The sequence below is a fragment of the Mirounga leonina genome, unplaced genomic scaffold (assembly GCF_011800145.1).
Source record: "Mirounga leonina isolate KUSES-001 unplaced genomic scaffold, KU_Mleo_1.0 Mir_114, whole genome shotgun sequence".
NCBI lineage: Eukaryota > Metazoa > Chordata > Mammalia > Carnivora > Phocidae > Mirounga > Mirounga leonina.
This window is the reverse complement of record NW_023270265.1, coordinates 36998165-37021833: the sequence shown is the minus strand read 5'-3', so window position 1 is coordinate 37021833 and position 23669 is coordinate 36998165. Positions and strand designations below refer to the sequence as shown.

The following is a 23669-nucleotide window of genomic DNA, read 5'->3' as shown; positions in this document are numbered from 1 at the left end:
GATGAAGCCCAACCGTCTGTGTTCTCCGCGCCCCCTTCTCTGCACGGGGAAGAGCAGACTAGCAAGCACGGGGTGACAGGTATGAGAAACGGCTAGAGCCGGCCAAGACAGCATGCGCCCGGGACCCACCAATTCCCGCACCTGTCCATGGCTTCCTGATGGCAGGTAAGTTTTGAGAGTCAACGTGCCTGATTTAACTCTGAAGCCTCACAGCACATTCACCACCAGCACTAACTGAACTGATCTCAGCCCACAAACAGCGCCTTCACCACGATGTCGTCCACAGGAGATCTGGGTCAGGAGCGCGGGCGGGGGAAGGACCCCCCACGGCCCCACGCCACTGACCAGAGATGGGAGGAGAAGCCCCCTGCTGGTATCAAGGCAAGTTTTGCCTTCACCACCCTAGAGAGTGAATGGTTAAAAATCACTTTATAAAACCCAATGCCATGGAATCAAAGTATCAGGTGAAGTAAGAGACATCTCATCCACAGAGAGGAGAGCCAGCCCAGAAGGCTGCGGGGCAAAATGTGCACAAGAAATGACAGCGAGAGGAGACAGAGGAGTCTCCTGAGGAGAGCAAGGTCAGGAGAGGACAGGAGTCCTGGGTGTCACAACCACTGTGATTAGTGAAAGCAACAATCCTGCCCTGTATCCTAAAACCCCAGGGAGGAAATTAGGCAAGTCCTGTAGTCAACACAGAGCCCAGGAAGACACCTCACCCGGCGCAGACCCTTTCCCGACCCTTCCGGGGCCCCAAGGCACTTCCTGCGCCCCACCAGAGGAAGACAACCCCTGGCTGCTTGCAGGGATCCTCCCCCCATGCCCCTCTCAGCAGGAACTAGCTTTTCCAACTTGTCCTGAACCACAGCGTAGGGCAACTGTTCCTTTTCTCCCTCTTAAGGGCCAAGGCGCTGCTGGAAGGCCTGGGAGGAATTAAACTCTCTCCACCGAGGCCTTCCCTGTCAGGACCCATGGGACCACTGCTGAGAAGCACAGAAGCCCCCTGAGGCATATCCTAGAGCCTTGTCTTTACAAAGACCTGGGCAAGAAGGTGTGGACAGCCCCCAAGTCAATCCCACGGTCCTGAGCTGGAACAATGGAACACTAGCCTCCTCCCTCCTCCTTGAAGAAGTCTGGCCTGCTGATGGAGCCCTACTGGAAGCTAGGACAAGGACCCCCGCCCCCCAGTCTGGTGCTCGGACAGGATGCCCCTGGTCCCAGGAGTGGGCAGACTGTATGGTTCTGAGGCCTGATTCCAGGTGGCAGGTAGCATGCCCTTTGGGCAGGGGAACCCCCGACACACCTCTACAGACTCTAGCTCTGAGCAAAATGAACACCTACATAGTTATCCCGCGCAGACCAGCCGGGGTACAGCTGCATGTGAAGCTGTCGCTCCTTCCGGGCCAGCTCGTAGTACTTCGCTTGCTCTTCTCTGGACAGTGCGTGCCACTGGAGGGGACACAGGGGCAGGCAAAACGTCACGAACGACCCTGTGGCCGGGGCTGAGAGATGGGTCTGCTCTGCAGGGTCCTGGCACGCAAAACCTCATCTGTCAGCTCCCGCCCTGGCGCTCTCTCTGGGCGAGAGGATGGCGGCAGGTGTGGAGAAGGTCATTCTGGTCATGCCTCCATGAAGGCCACTGAAGAAGTCAGCACGTGACCGAAGGGACGGGGCTACCATGCCATGCCACCCCCTCTTCCCAGTGAGGGAGAGACCTACCCTTCGCCCCAGGATCTGATTGATGGCCGCACTTTCTTTCAATGTGCACTCAGCCACAACCTTCGCCCTCATCTCCTTCATATACAACATGAATGCGTTAAGAGGTTTCTTTATGTGGGGCTTCTTCTTTTCTTCTTCCTTTTTGGAGTCCTGATGCTTTCTGGATATAGACAGAACAGATAGGCACAACCCGATCAACAATTGCAAGGTCCCACTTCCTCCCCAGCAGAGCACCCAGCTCTCCGGCTGCTCAACACCCAAACCTAGCAGTTCTGAATGAGAAGCATGCTTCCACTTTGGGTCTTCTCCACCCTGGAAAATGGAACAAAAACATCGTAGCGAGGGTGTGGGGGAAGAGAAAATTTCATAATCACTTCCTCGAGTGTCCCAGACACACCATTTTCCCAAGCCAGAGGGAAAAGCACAGTGTGGCCAATTCCCCCTCGGCCAGTGTCTCTCGTGCTCCCGGGACAGACCTCCAAACGTTCCGTCGTGGATTAGGGACAGGGACACAGTTGCAAATCCCAGTCTATCCAAGGACACGGGTACCCCGAGGCACACGCACCACGGCCAACCACGGGCAGGGCCACCACCCAGCAGCCAAGGCATCAACAACGGTCTAGACAAGATGCGGAAAGAGAAGGCGACTGAAAGAGCAACACTCACGAGCTATGGAGTGAGCCGACATCACTCTGAGAGGATTCCTGTTTGACTGTTGGCGTGACTATGGCCGGGTGGGGGATGCCAGTCGTATGTAGAGTGTGATGTGGTGGGACCATATGGGGAGGGAACCTGGAAGACAGGAAGCTGTGTAAATCGTCAGAATCAAAATGAATGAATGGGGAGGGATGTGTACACACAATTAAAAAAAAAAAAAAAAAACCCAGCACGTAACACTCACATGAAAGCAACCCAAGGCATATGAAACCTGTCAGCATTAATTAGCGATAAATTAAACATAATGATTCTCATAATGTCATTAAAGCCAATCTTCCCCTTCATTATTGCTACTGACAAGAGACATTATGATTTTTAACATCTTTAGCAAAAGACAAATACAACGGATGTACTTGGGCGGAAAAGTAGGCTCGGACTACCTGCTGGAAATCACACGTCCAGTTGTTTTTTGAGGCATTATTAGTGGCATCTAAGAAGACAATTTCCTAAGTCCTAATCAGCTCTAGAATGAAAGGTGAAATCTATTGTTGCATATTGACAGCTAAATAAAATATTAACGTGGCTGAAGTACACATTTTTGACAATGCCGTGCATGCCTCATTAGGCCATATTCTGTTGATGGAGTACAATAAAATTTTTCTTTTTCTTTTGCTGATGTGCCCCATCATTTTGACAGGAATGAGAGAAAGTGAGGCAGAAAGATGGGGAAAATCCAAATGCTTCCTATCTGGGTCTCATCGTAAGTCACAGATATTTTAAATAAGCTTATACCCTCTTACGGAAAGATGAAAAAAAAAGCTGTATTTTATACACACACATAAATGGAGCTTTGAATTCGGATGTGTATGCCCTCTCCCGCTCTGTAATCCTAGGATTCCTAAATTGCGTTTACTTAATAGGTTGCCTATGCCTTCAAAGGCCTTCTAAATGATCATCCAAGTGGTAACTATATGAGTCAAGGTTGTTTTCTCCTCTAATACTGTCCATTTTTAGGAAGTTCTTTGAAACCCCCCCTAGGCCCCGAATTAGCATTTCCCTGCCATGCAATGGCACCAGAACATAAAGAGCGAATTTTAAAATGCCCATCTTGGCCCACATGTGAAGTGACAACTGGATCAGACAGCTTTCACGTTCTCTGATATGCCTGGAGTCGCCACGAGTTGTAAAGGGTTAGAAGAATCACCCTTCTTAAAAGAACATATACTACCATACAGAATAGCAGGGTGAGGGGAGAAAAGGGGAGAACCCCGAGAGAAAACAAAATGGCGGCCTCCAGGCTCCAACCTGTCCAGGTTAGGCAAGTGAGCAAGTGGGGTGCTGTTCGGGGGAAGGAGAACCAGATCAAGCAGTTGATGCTTTCTTAATACATCCAAACCAGAACAGTCCCGCAGAGCATCCAGAGAATGAAGACCTGCTCTCCAGGCAGCCAATTCTGGTGGGCACTGGAAGTGCTAGTGAGGGTTTATCGAGATGGTGATTTCAAGAGGATCCTGTATTCACAAGGTTCTTTTTCCTTATGTGGACTGGAGATGAAAACAGCTTCCATTTGACCCAAATAATGTAGCAAATGTTAATTTGAAAAACGGTAAGCAAGCAAAAAAAATTAACTAACTGAATCTGGGTAGATCAACGGAGAAAATACCAATGCACAAGGCAGATTTCTGAAGGGGCCCAGATGCACAGTGGGGACATTTGGACTCAGAAATTCCATCCTGATGTGGCCCTTTCCCGCCACTGCCTTTTACAAATTTAAGCCAGTATCAAAGTTTGGTAAAAATAACATGATTTTTTAGTAAGAACCATGTAAATCCTTTAGGGTATATGAAAGGGAGGGAGGGAGAGAAAGAGTCTGAGAGAAAAAGAGAAAGGAAAAAACAAGCAAACAACCTCCATTCCCTTTCCCCGAGAAAATGAAAAGCAAGCCCTCGGAAGGCTCTTGGACTCCCATGTTACACTCTGTTCCTTCCACTGCATGAGGGCCTCTGAGGAAACATAAGTTAAGAACATGTGTTCTTGGAAGCCCTTGGGTGAAGCGGTGGGTGGACTGGCAGCTTTTACTGTGAATTTTAAAGGCTTGACATTCCTCAAATACATATGTTCTCTTCTTGCTGAATGGGAATATGTGTACAGACATGAGAGCGAGAGAGCGAGAAGCGGGGGAGAGACAGGAAAACACTGTGTTGTGTATGGTGTATGTGTGTGTCCCAAACACACACACACACACACACACACCCCAAACACCACAGGTAGCTACCACAGTCTGAGCACATTTTGGGGTGGGGCCAAATTTCCAGTGCAGGCCATGAGGAACGAACACTTCCAAGTTTACAAACACATTCATCTACCTGAAAAATGTATAGCGGAGAAAGAAATGGGGTGTTAGAGGTGGGGGGGGGCCTACACGCACACTGTTGCTTAAGAAATTCCCTTCTGCAGACAGCTATTTCATGAAATGCAATAAACACCCTAAAAATTCTAAGCAGCTCATTATATACCCCCGTCTGCTTTTATGGCTCCGAGCCAGAATATAATGATGAACCTTAACTTGTTAAGGACAACTAATTTTGGTTTCTGGCTGTCTCAGGGGCTCCTCTCTTGCTCACTCTCACTTTACTTCACTGTTGACACGTTTCTGTTAACTGGATGTCATCTGCCGGCCTTGATTTTATGCACAAGCAGTGGGATGCATTTTCCTTGCAACAATCCTGCTTTGAGTTGCATTAGGTTTGTCATTATTCTCTCATTTTCCCCCTTGCACTTGTAACATTTCATCTCTTCCTGCCTTATTTTTTGTGAGCCACGGTGCACCCACATTATGGTTTATACATGATCTCCTCCCTTTGAAGTCAGCCGATTTCAGAGCCCGCTCTCGTCAGGAGAAGGGCCTTGCACCAATTTAGCAGGCTGAGGGCCCGGAGCTCCAACATCTCAATCTAAAGGGGGTCACAGGGCGGCACAAGTGAGTGTCAGCAAGAGCTGTTTAATTGCCAATCTAGGCTTCTCCGCGGTGTTTAAAGTATAATGACCCATCACTTAATTCTGAGAAGTCCTGGCCCCGGCTGCTGAATAGAATGAATATCAAAGGGTGTTCTGGAACAGGGCAAGCTGCCTACATTTCCTGTAACTGCCGTGTAAGTATAATAGACCGTATATACTTCTGTTGCCCCATTACCACAATAATGTATTTAATTTGCTGTCTACGCTTTTTAACTAGCTACCTTTCGTAAGGCCTACCTAGGGAATCGGCGGCCTCCCCCTTGCACCTTGAGCCCCTAACCTTTCCTCCCACTGTTTTTCCTTCCTTTCCTCCACCCCCTCTGCCCACCTCTAAATTATCGGCTAACCTCCTAATGATAATTCAATCGATAAGCTTAACCCCAATCCCTATCCGACCATTCCTTCACTGCTTGTAACCTCTCGAATGCACCGAATAAACAAACAGGAAAAACAATCAGGGGCAATGATAAATGCCGGTTTTCGGGGAAGATGAGCGGTGGATTAGGAGCTGCTCTCGGGAGCAGCTCTCCTCTTGGGAGACTCCCAGTTCGTTCCCAGGCTTTGCAAGGTGGTGATGACATTGTTTAATGAACATAACCTTCCTCCTCTCACTGGAGAGGAGGACGCACAAGCATTTTCCCGCCTAACCCATATCGGTGTGGATTTTGAAACCGAGATCATTTATCACACGCGGGGACTGGATCTTTAAAATTATGTGATCTCCATGGCCTAATTACAAATGGGAGGTAGACTACAGCCTGTTTTTCTTAATGAATGTGATTCTTACTCTCTCCCCCACCAAAATTACTGTTCTGTAAGCAGGAAAAAAGGGGCTGGCTTGTCCTGTCTCTCCAACCCTCTCTCTGGTCTTGGGTTCCCATACGGACCACAGAGATTGGGGGAAGAAGCTAGGGACAGCATCCTTGCCATGTAATGCATGCTGATTTAATTATGGGCCATCATCAAAATGGATTACTTGTTGTAGCCCATCAGGAAAGTCTAAACCTCCACCGATTTAATTAACTTGACTGAAAATCAGATGAACAGAAAATAAAACTATCATTAGGAGCGATTAGTGACTACTTAAGCCTACTGCTGCCAACCAGTTTGTAAATAAACTAGCACTCACTGAAAAATTAGCCAGAATTAATTAGAGGGAGGAAAGGAGAACAGGGGATTAGAAAGATCCAGGTACACACATGTGGGTGTATGTGTGTGTGATACACACGTATTTATATGCTTAGAGATATATGAATGCACACGTGCACACACACACACGACTTTTCTTTGTAAAGGAAGAAGTTACTATTTTTATCCAATAAACACAGCAAAATATTTAAATTAGAAGTTGAAGATGCCCCCCATCAAGGAAAGCAAACATCATTATGTCCTTTGTCGGGGGGTAGGAATTCTTTGCTGGTTATTTGATGGGTTCCTTTCAAATTCTTGTTCTGTACACACAAGATTTTTTTTTTTTTTAACTTTCCAAGACTTAGGGCTGCACAGGCCAGGGTGGTAGCCACCAGCCACACGTGGCTTACTTGAAACGTGGCCGGTCCACGCTGAGATGTGCTGTTAAGTGTAAAATACATACCAGATTTCAAAAAGGAAGAAAGAAAGTACAAAACAGAATGTAAAATCTCATTAATAGTTGCTTTACAGTGCTAACATGTCAAAACGAGAATATTTTGACAATACGAGGTTGAATAAAATAGATCGTTAAAAAAAATTTCACCTGGGTTCCCCCTGGCCCCCTTAACCTTTTTAAAACTGTGGCTAGTAAAAAACTTAAAATTCCCTATGCGGCAGTGCTACTTTATGGGGGGGGGGGGTGTTTGGGAACAGGGTATCCCTTCTTGTTGACAGCGAAGAATCTGAATTTTGAAAAGACCACACCCTTCCTCAAACTCTCCTTTACATAATAATAAAATTACCTCCACCCTTTCTTACCCAGTATAGGGCAACAGAGAAACAACAGTTTAAAAAGTTCTGCATGTCCTAACTACTTCTTCCCACCTTCTTAAATTCTTAAAAAAAAAAAAAAAAAAAAAATACCGCTCAATACACTGATTCCCAGATTCAACCTCGAAACTTTGACATCACCTACCTTAGAAGTTCAGGTTAATTTTTCAGGATTTTCTAGAAGTAAAGCCTAATGCCCTATCGGTCTTAGACCATTAGGACTACATGAAGGAGTGGCCCCTGGATGGCCTGGGAGCCATCTAGAGAAGTTTCTGAGAAGTCCCCCATGGCTGACTTGATTGGAGGCCCTGGTTCTTGGAACTCACCTGGACATGGAAGCGTTGACGGTCAGAGCTGTGGGGTAGGGGTGGCGGAATCCTCCTGTCGTGATTGGGTACACTGGTTGGCCTTGCCTATAAAGAGGGGGGTACAAAGTAAGAGAGTGCAAATAGGGTGGGGGTGGGGAAAAGAAAAAGAAGAAAAAGGGAAAGTTCTCTCTGCACAGTAAGCTTTATTCTCATTTGATCAGAACAAAAATCTTGGGGATTGTACAGGAAGGATCAAAGGGAAGAAACACAGAACAATTTGAATGCCATAAATCTGATAGGAATGGCTAATTAAATTTTATAACCTCTGCTTATGTCAATAGAGACCCTCTCCCCAAGCTGAAACTAGGTGTTTTGTTGTAATAATTAAAGGCGAAGTCTTGCTTGCTTTAATGGAGCCATCACACTAATTGAGGGCTACACATCCAAAGGAAAACAATAATGAATGTAAATTTATACCAAAATAAAGTACAGTGAATCAAAGGACTTCAGTTACGCTTTGGGCCTCTTTCGGTATTTAGATCTCGGTGAGAAAACATTAAATTAACAGAGCTTAATTTGTAGCCTTTTGTCAAATTAACAAGTGTTGACAAGAGTTACCGGGGGGGAGAGTCCCCAAGAAGAATTGTGGGTAACCAATAGACAATCACACCTCATTACAATAATTAAAAAATACAGCAACATGCAAAATAGCATCCTCATGAAAGACACACAACTTCTTCTGACAGAGGGTTGTCTGAGTTGGCTATTCCTTTTTATCTAGCCTTCAAATATCTCCCCCTCAGCTGAACGGGGCAAGGGATGCCAGAGAACTATTCGAGGAAAGCGGCCCCATTTTCTGAGGAAGAAATGGGACACAAGCTCACGTCCGCTTCTACCCTCCCCAACAAAAGGAAGGAGAAAAAAAAAAATCAAGAGAAAGTACACCCACGGTATTTTGTACAGCTACTTCAGAATACAAGCTATTTTTCACAACCCAGGGTAGAGTGTGTTCAACGACAGAAATACTAGGTGAACTACTCTAGAACTTATCTTCTCTGAGGCAATGAAAGGGTGTCTTTCTTCCCCAAGACCCAAACTTCAGAGTTTTACCCAGGACGTATTCCTGTTAAGACAACAAACTGTCCTCGTTTTTTTAGAGTAGAGATCACTGATAAACACGGAGAACTACATACACAAGAACACAATCACAAAACGGATATTACACGCCTAAACACACTCGTGCACACTATGGTTATGCAGTGAAGGCCTTTCTACCCTGGCTCGGAAACACACATTTTCCAAGCTGTCCAAGGAAGCTTCATGGACGGTACTATAAAAGCAAGCCTGGGTGATAGGAAGACAAATCGTGAAAGGCAGCCTGACGCCCTGCGCACTGCCAGGAACCCTGGTGGACACTCAGGAAGGCCCCACGGGCCGGCACCCAGGGGTACCCAATGCCCCACCCCCGCCCCTCATAATCAGGTGAACCAAGAATCCAGAGAGATGCTGGTTGCAAACTGTCTGTCTCACCAGACAGACCTGGCCACTCTTGTTGCCAACCTTGGCAATAACCCTCAGGATGGGATGAGGGGGTAGGGGTTTCTGAGAGAATCACCCCCCAGTCTCACCCCTGGATTTCAAAAGGATGTTAGGCCTGTTCCCACTGCCGTGCCGCCTCAAACCAACGACAGGACTCCAGTCTGGGCGGCCACCAGCCGAAGAGCCATGACCCTCAGAGCCTCTGCAGTTCCCAAAGTATCTGAAGGACACCTTTGTTCACAGAGAGAAACCTAGAGTCTTGGGGGACTGTGAGTTCAGAATGCTAAGTATCAACAACCTTTTTCCTCCATGGCCCATCTGAAGGGCTACTGACTCTCCTGCTTCCCCACAGGGCACCTCAGTGAGCATCTTCCCCACGTACCCCTGCGGCCCTCCCTCCCCAACCCTGTCTTCCAAAACACACACAAGCGCACGCACACGCGCGCGCGCACACACACACACAGGATAAATAATAAGCATGCCCATGTAAGAAACAAAAAGGGAATTAAAAAATGGAACTCCTTACTGTGGTACTAACCATCCTAGCGGATGGGGGATTTGTCCTACGGTGCCGGGCGACAGTGGGTAATACGGAGATATATCTGGAGGGTGCGGAGGCCGTGGGATTCCTGGGGGAAGAAGCGGCATTTTAGGCACAAAGGAGGAGAGAAGGAAAGAGAAAATGCCAGGGGCTGGGAATAGGGAAAGGAGAACGGAGACCTCTCTTCTATGAGCAGAGCTAGTTCGACATTCTTTCCATGACTATGACCGTTAAGAGTTGCGGGTAAGTTTCGTTCAGCATCTCTCCCCGCCCTACCTTGACCAATAGGTTTATCTCCTTCTAGGTGGATGGGTACACGGGGTAAACGCAGACCCTGAAAACACCATCTTGGGTATTTCTGCCTTAGGGGATCAGTGTGATTATTGAAACTAAAGGAAAATCTGAAGGGCTTGGCACACAGTAGGTGATCGAGTCATGTACATTCTCTTTGCCCTCCCAGCTTGGGCCTCCACTCCTTTTAAGTCTGATGACCTGCCTGCACCAGAGTCACCTCCTCTAGGTTTCTAATAATGCCTTTTCAGTTATGGCTTTTGGAAGGGTGACTCTTGCCTTCTTTCAAAAAAGGTAACTCTTCTAGAATGTCTCCACCTCAGCTTTGAGGATGAGCTGTGGCAGAAACTCACAAGCCACGGCATCTTCTCTAGGGTAGGATCTGAACTGAGCAGACCAGCGGGCTCGGGTCTAGAACCTACTTCACTGGAGGCAGTCAGCTGGGAGAAGCAGCCCTAGCTGCTGACCAGGGATGGCTGCGTTCTGAGAGCTGGGACGCTCACGTGGCATAGCTGAGCACATCCTGAAGGCCTGAGCCACGCCACCGCATACTTACTCCACAGGAGCACATCCTGCACTCAATCCTGAGCAAAGCAAGAGCGCTGGGAGCAATTCTGACACAGAGGAACTGATCTAAGCAGCTGAACTGGGAAGAAAACGAACGATACTACAGAAGTAACACAGTATTGGAGGTAATGAGCTGCGTGTCTGTGGATGAAAACTATTCCATTTTTTTTTTTTTAATTCATTCAGGAAGCTTTTAATCTGTAAGTTAAGTCTCCCTGGGTGACATTTTCATGCAGACATTGCTTTCTCTCTATTACAAAAACCAAACAGATTAGCTGGTCTTGGACCCTACACCAAGCCATTTGCACACTTGAAAGAATGTTCGCAGAGGAAAAGTAAACAGTCTGCAGACGTTAATCATATGTTTTACGATAACCATTTAAAAGCTATTCCCTGTACTACCATTATTTAAATGAGACGCTGATGCTGCCATTCACTCGCAGAGCCTGGGGCCGGCTGGCGGCCTCCTCCAGCCATCCAAGCACCAGGCTGGGTCCCCCACGAGCACAAAAGGGGCTCAGAGGCTGGTGAAAACCAGCTCATGTGTGGCTTCATTCAGGGGCAGCGAAGTCTGCATGAACGGGCAATCTACCTCAGCTCAACACCAAACAATCCCATCTGATGAAGCGACACGGAATAGCCACCGAAAATTCATCCTTCTAATTAACTCAGCTGGTTAGAAAGACCACAGCCAGTGTATAGCCCGGGCCTGTCCTGCCCTTAGCTGTTCTCCCATGACCATCCCACTAGGAGCTGTGGCCGGCTGCTTGTTTGAAATCTGGTTACAGGGAGGGTTACAAGTAACCCTGCCCTCTCTTTCCCTCTTTGGGGAGAAAGCAGTCAATGGGTACATGGGATGGAAGGGAGAGGAAAAGCGTAAAGGCTGAAGGATGACGTGGCACCTTCCGCCTGAGACCCTACTGGTTGTTCCACAATGGACTTGTTTTTCACATCTGTATAATGGGCTTGGCGATACCCAGGATACTGTAGGAGAAGAGGAACCCACATAAATCAGCAAAGACGACGCGGGACCCAGTGATGTGCCACCAAGAAGTCGTCATCAAGTGACTGGAGTCCCTCGGCCGCTAAGGGAACCAGGGCTTTGGGGAGCCATGCTCGTAGGGCTCCTGTATTCCCAAGTTGCTGAGAAGGAGGCCACGAGATGCCTCCAAGCCTGTCTGTGGCTCTTGGAGTTAGTTATAAGCTACCCCTGAAAAACGGTGTGGGATTCATAGCCAGCCCTTCTGGGGGCATTCAGAGCTCTAGAAAGATTGTTAGTGCTACACATGGGCTTCTAAGGACAGAGGAAGCTACTCTCTCACCAGTCTCTGGCCTCCCCTAGGAACTTCTCAACACCCACGAGAGGAACAGGAGTCCCTCCACCGTTGCCCGCAGCCCACCCCAAATCCCAGCAGGTTAGGCGGCCCCAGACCCAGCATGCGCTCTTGGCACCAAGCGCTCGGCCTACCTGTTTTGGGGTCTACGTCAGCTGGTAAGTGTGGAGGCGGGTTTCCCGGGGTGAAGTGCTCATTGCTGTACGTGATGAGCGGCGTGAGAGGGTGAACATGGTGAGGGTGCTGGACGACTGGCACTTTGTTCGACTGTGGGCGGGAAAGAAACAGAGAAGGACACCATCAAGCTGGTTCCTGGCAGCTGAGACTTCCAAACCCAGGACCCGGGCCTCCCGGGGCTCCCGGGGCCACGTCCTCCCGCCCGGATTCTGTAAGATGTGCTCCATTCCACCCGCAGCCCCGGCCCCCACCCATGTATTAAAAACAACAGATATTTGTAAAGACCGTTCTCTGGGTAGGCACACTTCCGTTTTTACCTCCCTACGGAGCCCGGCTTTAAAAATACCTCCTCCACCACCACCCCATCATGGAGCCCGACTGCGCTTTTCCATCCGGCAGGTATATCGGACGTGGGGACTTCAATTTACCAGGCCTACTGCATTCCTGCATGTTGGGGGGGAATCCCTGACCCCAGGGCTCCACCGGAGGGACTTTCAGGAGGCAAGCAGACTTCCCCGGGAACAGGCTGGGAACACCTTCCCTTACAAGAAACGCGGCAGGGCCCGAGTCCCACCCACCCAGCCTCCCCTATCCACCACCCCTGGCTCCTAACTGCTCCCTGCCCCTGGGAACCAGCGGGCCTGCTATGACCCTTTGCAGGCAGCACAGATGAAAAGCTCCACTCCTGGTCTGGTTGGGAGTGTGAACTTTACCAGAAGGCCCTCAACTGCCAGGCAAGCACCTGCATATTTTATGCAGATTACAGCAGCCCTGATTCATTAGGAATTTCATTAGCAAGTCATGGGGGAATGCTAATAAATTAACTGGATGATGATAAATTGGGTTAATAAAAGGGGTGCAGTTTAGAAACGGGCAGTTCTAGCAAACCAAGTACAAGCATTTTTATGTTCAGGAAAGGTGGATAGGTAGAAAGAGCAGGAAAAAAAGAAAAAAAGCATTTTGAAGATTTTTTCTAGTTGCCATGACCAGACCTTCCCAAATTCTTCTCCTCTTCCCCCACCCACCCCCTCTCAGCCCACCCCACCCCCTCCACTATGCTGTGCTGTAACTTAGCCCAGCAAGACCACAGAGAAAAAAATGAAGCCGAAACAAGCGAACTACTGGGCCATTTACTGAGAGTAATCCAATTGCAAAAAAACCCTATTCCCCATAGAGGATTTTCACTAAAATCCTACAACAGGGACATTTAACCAGATTAGGTACCAGCAAAGATAAAGAGGCTAGTATTAGATGATGAATGGATTAGAGTCAAGTTTCATTTCAGAACGTGTCTTCATTTCCTTTTATTACTTTTAGGAAGGCACAACTTGCATTAACATCAAGGAAAAGGAATTGCATTACAAGGAAAGAAGAGAGGTTTCAGTGCTGCCCACTAGTGCCTCTCGAGTTCAGGGACCACCGAGCACTTAGTTTTGCTTTGCGTTTTTCTTCTTCTTCTTTTTTTTTTAAACGAGTAAGGAAGGGGTATAATATACAAAGAGCATTTCTCACCCCCAGCTAATTGTGGGGAAGGCATCTCTAAAAGGGGCTTCTAACTTTCATGAGCATGTTTGGAACGTAAAATACGGCCTTCCTCCATATGCTCCAGAAAAAACTACAGAAAAAGAAGTCAACACTTGCAACAGCCTGGTTTAACGATGCTCATAAACAACTGGACACTTTCAGAGAAGGCTAGCTAGTTGCTCAAAGAGCCTTATGTTGTGAGTTACCAGTTTGCAATCAAAGCACTGAAATGAAAAGCGCCAAAGCCAAGGGAGCTTTGGTCACACCTCCCTAGCAGCCCTGAAGGTCTGGACAAGGCCAAAGCCAGCAGAGTGAAGGAATACTGCCTCAAGGCCAGGGCCAGCATCTTATGGACACGTACTGAGGATTCTTTGGGGGGAACATTTCTGTATTGAAAAGTAACCAACAAATGAACTCTTACTGCACGCCGGGGTGGAGAGGGGGAAAAAAAAGGAGAGGTAGGGAGAGGAAGGGACAGGCCCAGTCAGAAGAGCGAAGGCCACCGAGAGGAGAGGAAAAGGACTGCCACCTTCCAGAAGTTTTTTTGTTTGGTTGGAAAGATACACACCTGTGGAAATGAAAGAAGGCGGACCAGTTCCAGACAGTTCACAGTGAGGGTGGAAAAACGATGAGATGGGTAGGAGGAATAGCCACCGATAACCCAAAGCAGGGAAGACCATCACTCAGAGGCTGAAGGGCTGCTGGGGAACAGGACCACCATAAACAATGGAAGGAAGCAAAGGATGGGGGTAGAAGGGCTGGCAGTGGGCAGCGGAGCCTACAATTCTCAGCTCCAGCTGAGTCAAGCTTCTCTCAGGATGCTTGTCCCAAATCTGGATGCCTGAGCCTAGGAAATCTCTCAGCAGGAACCTGATTCAGTGGGTCTGCGCTCAGGACCCAGGCATCTTGAGTCAGCCTACTGAGTGCCAGAGATGGTAGCTCTGTCTGTTTAGCCATGACTCCCAGACTAGAGAACCACATGGGCGCAGACAAGCACAAAGGGTAAGAGGCCCAGGTCCAAACACGAATCACAAATCCTAGTTCTCAAGAAAATCCATGGGAAGAGCTTAGCACAGAACCTACCACATGGTAAACACAGGACTGGTGGTTTACTATTCTTCCTTATTATTTTATCGTTTGGGAGAAGCTGTCTGAAGGCAGAGTTCTGTCTACAGTTCAGAAGCACAAATTCCATGGCTGCCTTCCAAGCAGGACTAACAGGAAATGCGGGGAAAACCTTTCTCTACTTGTCTAGCGAAGGATGAAGATAGAATCTGTGCAACAGTGGTGCTCGCCGGGCATAGGATTTAAAAAAGTTAATTTTCCCTCTTCCTCTTACAAACATGCATGAAGCTCATTCTGACAAGAGTTGGACACCATCACCTTCATGTTATTTTGCACACCTGAGTCTAGCCAACAGGTTTTGTTTCCGGTCCAGTTGGACTCTACAACATGGAAGGGGGTGGTTTCGAAGCCACTGCTGCCCAGCTTAAGAAGGGGGAAAATGGCAACCCTATTGGGACATGGTTCTCCCTTCTGATCATGACTGTATGCTAGGCAGGTCCCTAGGAAACCACACGTCTCTCCAGGCTGACCGGTTCCCAAGCAAGCAGGGGAAAGGAACGCAGTCGTCCCTGCAGAGACCAGGGTCCAGTCGCGAATCCCATACGACCTGCATGTACCTGTGCTGCCACTGTGCATGGGAGGATGTTCTTCGTGACAATGCCCCATCTCTCCAGCCTGAGGACCCCACAGTCCCTTCTTTCTATGTCCCATCATATCCAGGCTGGAGTCACGTATGTACCTTTCTTGATCCCACTGTAGCTAAGTTCCTTAAGGACAAAGACTGTGTCTTCTAGAACTGTCTATCCCGTCACGTCCAGCCTATGGCAGTGGTGAGGCTCATAAGCTGCCGAAGAACCACTGAATTGCAACTGCAATCATTAGAGGAAGAGATCTCACAGTCTCATGGATTCACTCCACTAACATGGAGTCTACTCAGAATCATAGAACAAAGCTGGACAGACCTTCAGAAACCAGTCAGTCTTATACTTTATAAGTACAGTGCCTTAAAAATGGTTTTAGAGCCCCAGGGTATATACACAGTGACCAAGAGTGAAGGCTATGAATGCAAGGAAGACCCAGATTGAAATTCTACTTGACCCGCCTAGCTGTGCAACCTGTCTCAGGAGTTTCATCCTGTCTGCAAACTCCAGGTGAGAATGGGGGTCAACCTCAGCGCATCGTTGTGAAAATTAAGGCTCAACACTGGGCTTGGCACAGAGCTACCCATGCAATACAAAAAAGCTGTGAAAAATACTGTCCAATGAGTACTAATGAGGAAGGTGGGGTTGGCCACCCCTCTAGTATGTTCTAATGAAATTCCCAGAGGGGACATACATCCACAGACTGCATTCCTTAATTCAAAGGCAAGATGTTTATTACAGGGCCAGAGTGTATGGAAGTTTTGTGGCCACCCTTCCTCCAGTGCATGCGCTTCTGAAAAATGTGATATTTAATTACCAAATATATATATATTTTATCTATTTTGAGAAAAACCATCACTTTCTCATGCTAGCAAATAAGAAAGCCTACAGAAGAGTTCTAAGTTTAAATAAGAAGAGCTAGAGATGACCAAGGGCCTTCCAGAATCAGGGTGAGGGCCTTGAAGTAGGAGTTCATATAAGTGAAACACCAACCAACCCAAATAGGAAATGCCCTTTAGACTTTCCCCTTCCCTCTGATCGGTGCCCACTTCTTTAAAGAGGTCTTTAAGGATTGTGTTCAAAACTGTTACCACCCTAAGAAAAGTCAACGGTGAAAAGTATCTTTCCTGGGGGAAGGACACAGACAACCTTCCGGAAATGATCCAGGGAATCTAAATGAAAGCAATAATCTATGCTGGTGGGATAGTAGCCGGAAATATGCCTCTCTCCTCCTTTTATCTTTTTATAGACAAGAGTCCACTATTCAAGGCAAACAACTGCAACATGGAACCAGGTACCTTTTAGGTAACTACCTTATCTAAATATTAAGTAGGTCTTCAAAACTGCCTAGGGGGTGCAAAATCATTACCTCCAGTGACAGCTAACCAACGTTCAAGGTCGGGAGAGTTGCATGGAGAGCCTAGTTACCTGCATCTAACCCTTTAGGAACAGGTTGAAACTTAGGACTCTCCGAGGCACAGAAGCAGCAGGCGTGAATAAAACATTGCACAGACGGTCCGGGAGTTACGCTACCATTGCCCATACGCACCCACGCCATTGGCACCTGGCACTCACCCCTGGAACCACCTAGAACCCTTTGTTTAGATGATCCGAGGGGAGAACAGGAGACAGGAGCCCTGACCAGCTGCTGGTCCCGAAGCTCTGCAGTCAACCCCAGCACAGCTCACCACTGCCACCTTTGAATGCAGCCTTACCACTGAACCTGCCGTGGAGCTGGGTGGGACGTACTTTATTAGGTCCTCACAGCGCACCTATATGTACCTGGCACTTCTTTAGTTCCACACAGTAGGTGTCCCAGGCCCCAGGCCTTGGGAAGGCGGCGTTTCCAGGGCTTCACGCTCACCTGCCCGACGGCACCAGCCCATGGTGCTGCAGAGACTGATGCTGGGATGGGGGGTTCACTGCTGTGCTGACGTGGTGAGCTGCACCCCGAGCTTAGCCTGCGCCAAGCTTCCCAACTGGACAGAGATGCTTCAGGACTCACAAAGGGATCTGTTCCTCACACTCCCACCTACCAGCCCCTGGAACCTAGACCAGCTTCAGCAAACAGTGTTCCCTGCTGCCCCCCTCCCAGGTCCCAAGTTAGGAGTAGCTCAGGGCTCCCTGCCTCAGCGAGAACACCCCGCCATAGGGCACCAGGTACTTTCTAGCAGGGGATTTTATAACGTGTGGCTGATTAGGGGAGGTGGGGGATAAAGACATCTAATGGGATGCTTCTGCACCTCAAAGAGAGAGACACACGCAGTATCAGGGACCAGCAGGGTTCTGGTGACAAAAACATAATGCACCCCGTCAGTTCCAGCTGACAAGAACCTAAGAAAAAGTCAGCTAAAAAAACCCCAAACCCATTAAATGAAGTAAACAGTATCTGTTTAAAGGGAACAAAAATCCTCATCTGACCGCAGATCATTAGGGCTTTCTGCTTTCTACCTGGAGACATGGCTGCTACCCAGAGCAGTCTTCCCCAGGTCTGGTCATTATGCTCTATGGGTTTTGAGCACTGAATAGTTAAATGATTAAAAAAAAAAAAAGTCCTTTAGCAGCCCTCAAAGCACACAAAGCCTTTCCACCCAAAGTATTCATCCAACTACAGTGGGGGGAATGGGGAGGGGGCGCCCCGGTGGCTGACCTCTGCCCTCTGGAGAACCCGTAAGCAACAGTGTTCTGCAACTTGGCCACGCCACCCTCATCGCCAAGCACCCACACACCCGTCCGAAGGCTGCTTGTGATTTGGAACCTGGCAAATGAAAGATTGATTCAGGCACTTCTAGATCTCCCTGCTACCCCTCCTCTAACCCCGACCCCTCAACCTTCTGTAACTGTGGGGAACCCAAAGGGAATGAAAGCTTGCCATTCACCTCGCAACCTATTAATCAGAAGATGTTGAAAACAAATAGAGCCATTGCTGGCCCCGGCCTCTCCGCCGGCCCTCCTCTTCAATACTCCCCTATTGCTCTCCTTTTCTGCAGAAGAAAAATGGGGCCAGAAAGTGCCTTGAGGAGCCCGGCACAATAAGACAAAAGCAGCACAGAGGGGCATTTGTCAGCCTTCTCCCCTCCCCAGGGCGGACCTGGAAGGTCTTCAGTGGTCTTAGGTTCCCCAGCCCTCCCAGGGGCTGAAATCCGCATCAGGAAGGGACACTGTGGATTCCCGGTTTACATTAAAAAATGGGTTTAGAGCTCATCTCCATGCGTTTTGCAGGATGCCGCGGACTACGGCTACACCAAGGCCAATGGCGACTGGCAAAACATGAATGATGTCGCACGTCATTGCCGCTGGAGAGGGGGTGGAGGTGAAGGAGGGGCTGTTCCTTACTCAGCAACAACTCTCTGTGACTCAACTAGTCCTGTTTTTTCAGGCAATGGACCAGAGAGTGGTGGAATGGTCAGCGAAGCTAGCCCTCCTGCCTCGACCACCCATTCCCCCAACAAGGAGCACCGACTGCAGCCACGGGAGTGACGTCAGGAGACGCACACGGCAGCCTGGATGCAGGCCTGCATGCACAGGCCCCAACTTACCTAGCGAACATGTCGCGATTGCATCTTGCCAAGCTCCTACACCCACAGCGGGGAAGGGTGGGGCGGGCTCCCACCCTCGGCCAGATGGGCTTCTGCAAACATTTTACTCTGCCCCTCTCCCCCCACAGCTCTGGAAGCCCAGCCAGCCAGGACCCATCCAGCGCAGCGCCCAGAGCCCACTCGTGGTCGAAGGCTGCTTCTCCCACAGGGCCTGCTCCCAGCTAAGGGCACGTCGTTTCCCTGGACAAGGCTTATACGGACAGCAACAACACTGGTGCTGAAAATAATAAGGAAGACAGAAGGCTTCACAGGGTTCGAGTTTTGCTTGGAGAAAGGAGGTGGTTAAGAAAAAGGAGGGCTGCCTGCGAGTTGCAGAAAAGAAAGACCCAGGCTGCAAGGGTCTCACCTGGCTGCACTGCTGGGGATGCCCGGGCCCACCCACAGGCTGCAAAATTACACCTCCTGGAACCTGAGGGAGCCTGACGCTCAGGGTGCTGCGTGTTTGTCTGGTAAACTCTGGATGGCCGGACCCCTCCCCCAACCCCAGAATCAAATCCACTTGGACAGCAAGAGGAAGAGAGATGCTCCCTGCTTTCTACAAAATTCTGCCGACTCACAGTTTCTCATATACTCACACAAGCATTAAAATTCTTCGTGCGGGGAAATGATTGAATAGGGCAGGCAGAGAGAGAATAAATGTGCAGTCAATTTTCATCCAAATTCTCTCACACATATGCATATACATAGAACTAACTCAAACCATCCTAAGCCCTCATCTCCCCCCCGCCCCACCCCGTCCCTTCCATAATATAACCACCCAGCTGGTAATACACCAAAGAGACTGCCAAGCATTCAGGGTCTAGGGGGCCAAGTTCTGCTCTTAATGACCTTTTCTTAATCCCCAAAAAGGAGGAGGGGAAGGTTGGGAGTGGGGCTGGAGGTGTCAGGGTGGGGGAGTGGGCACACGAAGGGGAACATTTTAACCTGGAAAATAAAGATGTGCTCCAGCTGCCTGGCTTTGTAAGAGCCAAGGGCCGACCCAGCAACGCTGCGCTTTCACAGGCTCTTGAACAATTACTTCCAGTTAAGTTCATTAAACATAATTTATTTCCACTCATTCTCATTTATTTCCCAATAAAAAGAAAGCATCCCATTGTGCTTCCCCCAACTAACCTTTAAAGCACTTGCAAGCTTACGTCTTGGCCCGCCCAGTCCAGGCGGGCCCCTGACCAGTGAGTTCCCAGGATTTTCTTCCTGCCTGTGTCCCTCCAGGAACCTGCTACAGCAGGGCGGAGGTGGGGGCGGGGGGGGGTGTGTGTGCAGCAGGCACAATGGGGTCCTCTAACTGTCCTAATCCTCCACCGGGTCTCAGAGATGAAGAACGAACCACTTCAGCCCTAAGTAATTTCCTGGTAGTTCGCAACCTCCACTCTCCCGCAAGATATTTCTCTACTACTTGGGTATTAAATGATTAGTGTTAGCATAATCAACCTTGTTGAGTGTCCCACGTTTGCAGAGAATGTTTGAGAACTGGGTAGGAGGGTACAGCTGTTTCTAGGAGAGCAGATTTTCAAAACAGAGCCAGGAATAAAACTAACCTATTCCAAATGAAGAAATCCAAAAGCTCACATTCAAAACAACTTAAAAAAAAATAATAATGATTTCCAGGCTACCCCCCCCCCAAAAAAACCCCAACAACCCCAAATCTGGGGATTCCTGAATATAATGGAAAGGGAATCACCAATTTTGATTTAGAGTAAATTTTAAGTACATAATGGTTATTACATCCTGGGGATTTCAAGAAAGTAGTTAACAAAACCTGATACCACCCTTCTAATTTATTTACAATGACCAGCTGTACAAAAATGTCTTTCGTTTTTCTAATATACCCTGTGCCTAACTTTCGAATCTAGACAGTACTGTATTTGAAATTCATGCCGGCTACATGGAGGCTGATAAGTGCTCTGTGAAACAGCTGTTTCCTTCAGAGAGCAGGTGAATTCCTCCCTAGAAAAGACCAGGTACACAGAGAGGAGGGATGAACGTTTTCCTGTCCCCAAACCCTGGATTCAGCAGGAATTCGGCAATGACGGATGGAAAGGTGGTGCTGCATTGTTCTGTTCTCTGCTGCCCTGTTAGTGTCCCAAACATGGGCATCCTTTAAAGGACATCTACAATCCCCATAAATGAAACACGTGAAAAGGATGCGACCCCCTCTCAAAGCAAGCTGTCAAGTTAGAAGTTTAACGTAACTAGGGAATGACCCAGGCAAAGTCCAATTAAAAAAAAAAAAAAATCTTCAAATGTGTGCAGAAGTATGTAATCTGGAGGGCACGGCAAGATTTCATCACATTCCGCAATGTTGCAGAAGGAAAGAATTCCATTACACAGCTCAGCCAGGCCCCCCACCAACCCCAAACCACAAAAGGGAGGTTTCCCTAAGAATATAAGGTTGCAGGCTCTGTTGCTTCCAGAAAATGCCGACGCAGCAGCCTGTTGTGACAATACAAAGATCATAATATCTGTGTCATTGGAGTCGGGAATTCACCCTTTCAAACAACTCCCTTCTCATGAGACATCAAGAATGGAGGGTTAGCGGCCACCAAAGGAGCAGGACTGCTATTAAGTAACCCAAGTAATTTGAGTAAACAAAGCTCTGGAACCTTTCAGGAATCTCGGAAAGGGAGGCTAGGCTAGGCTGGGCAATTTACGGCAACACAACTTAGACACTGGCCGTGGCAGCTTGCACTGTCTTTCCCCACGATTCTGGACAGTTCACACAATCGTGGACTGAATTAGAAAAGTTGCACACGACCAGAAAGGAAGACCAAGCCATACGTCGGTCACTGCTTCATGCTCTACCAGGGAAGTATTCACCACTCTGTGTTTTAACAGGATATACAGGACTTAATTCCTGATTTTGAAAACATAAGGACTCCTACAGGCTGTTGTACATTTCATTTTTTTTCTCCCTCCCCCTCCCAAAATCAGATCTAAGAGCTGACTGACCACGGCAAAGGTTTCTGTGCTTGGCCACTCCACAACAAAAGACAGTAATAAAAGTAATCCTAGGAATCGCCTCCAAATTCGAGAATGCCCTGAGAGCTGTGGCAAAGGATCTGACCCAACAGTTGAACAGAGCAGAGTGTAACCTAAGCCCCAAACTGATGTTGCAAAAGGACCTTCTTCCTAATCATTAACACCACAATGGGCTGTCATGGGTCTCCTGCTCAGGTTTCCTAGGAGCACGTTTTCTGTTTAAGTTTTTGAAAATACAGACACCGCGGGCAAGACGGTAGCCCTAAAAGGCCGGCATCTAAATTTGAGATGGAAAATAAATACAACTAAAGACAGAGCAACAGAAAGTTCGCATTAAATATGAAACCAAAACATACAGTTTACAGAAGCCCTGCTATTGTCAGAGCCTGAATGCTTGGCCGTCTCAAGCTCTGAAAGTATGCTCCTCTCTGAGGCAACGTCACTCTCCCTTCTCCTTCTTCCAGTGGAGCCCACCCTGGTGGGTGAAGGAGAAAAATTTATTTGTTAAAAGAAATCCTCCACCCCACCACCCCTTTCCGGATCCCCAGCTTCCTGGAACTTGGGGAGCTAGCTGTGCAGGCTCTGCATTGGTATATAGCTTAAGGACTGTGATGAAAGTCAAGCTTTCTCTCCTCCTGATCTTTTTTTTTTTAACCCTTTCTCCCCAACTTCCCAAAACACTGCTATGGAAAGTACATAGGGAAAGGACACAGCTTGAGTTGACCATTTATTCTTGGTTTTGTTTTCCCTTTCCCATCGTCTGAATTAAAAAAAAAAAAAAAAGCACGGAGGTTTAATGGTCAAGACCATAAGCAAGGACACGAACACACACACACACACACACACACACACACACACACCCCCCACTACTCACCCAGCAATTCAAATTGAGGTGCCAACCGCCCAACTGCTGGAAAAGAGAGAGCCCGGAGGCCACTGGGCCTCCTTTCCCACTCAAATCTTCCATCCCCACTAAAACTGTATCCCTAGGGTACATACTAGCTTTGGTCTTCTTTCTCTCCACCTCACAAAAAACTTTCTCTGCACCTTCAAGATGGGACTGGGCCAGCTTTTTTCCTCCTCCCTGACTGCTTTTCTCACTTTTCTTCTTCCTCCCAGCTTCCCCTCCCTTTATGCCTTTCACTTAAAGAGCTGGAAAAAAGCATCTTGAAAGAGAGAGAAGCCTCCAAATTTCTGCCCGGGTTTGACTCAAAATGCTCTGAGTTCTCACTCACAGTTGCCCATCATTGTTTTGTTAATTAGTCCCCCTGCACACACATCATCCCTCAAAAACCAAAACCAAAATAGAGAAAAAAAAAAAAAAAAGCAAAAAGAAACCTAATAATCTAGTTCAACTGGTTGCAAATGGAATTTTTTTTAAAATTCTTAATTAGAAAAAAAAGAAAAAACCTCCTTCTAGTTTCTAATCTTCACCACTACAAAATCCATGAAGGAAGGGGGAAGGCCCATGTTCCCCAGCCAGCTCAGGGCACCTAAGCGAAGTCCCCCTCCCTCACCCGTTACCTTGGGCAGCAGGGACAGGGGACAGAGCTACCGCTAAGAGTAGCTAAGAAATTACGGTCAGCCATGAAGGAAAATGATCAACCCAATGCAGGAGGCAGGCACTTTATTGGCAAGACTGTCAAATCCCTCAAAACAAATTTCTTCGAGAGAGGGCTGCATTGCGAGAGGAGGAGGGAGGGGGGAAAGTATATTTTCTTGTCACAGTGACACGGGAGTGACACTTG

At 48.2% G+C, this 23669-nt stretch overlaps 1 protein-coding gene across 30 annotated transcripts in view; it reads right to left on the bottom strand.

Annotated features, from left to right (window-relative positions):
- Positions 1 to 23669, bottom strand: part of TCF7L2 (transcription factor 7 like 2) — a 195101-nt gene that overhangs the window by 11604 nt on the left and 159828 nt on the right. For 14 of the 30 annotated variants that reach the window (XM_035029104.1, XM_035029110.1, XM_035029144.1 and 11 more), the window contains 6 exons: positions 12071 to 12203; positions 9730 to 9832; positions 7683 to 7769; positions 2386 to 2526; positions 1720 to 1879; positions 1342 to 1449 (listed from right to left, as the gene is read on the bottom strand). In XM_035029104.1, the coding sequence (XP_034884995.1) occupies positions 1342 to 1449; positions 1720 to 1879; positions 2386 to 2526; positions 7683 to 7769; positions 9730 to 9832; positions 12071 to 12203 (732 nt within the window). The remainder of the gene's footprint in view (positions 1 to 1341; positions 1450 to 1719; positions 1880 to 2385; positions 2527 to 7682; positions 7770 to 9729; positions 9833 to 12070; positions 12204 to 23669) is intronic. The other 16 variants (XM_035029137.1, XM_035029179.1, XM_035029192.1 and 13 more) reach the window with 3 other exon arrangements.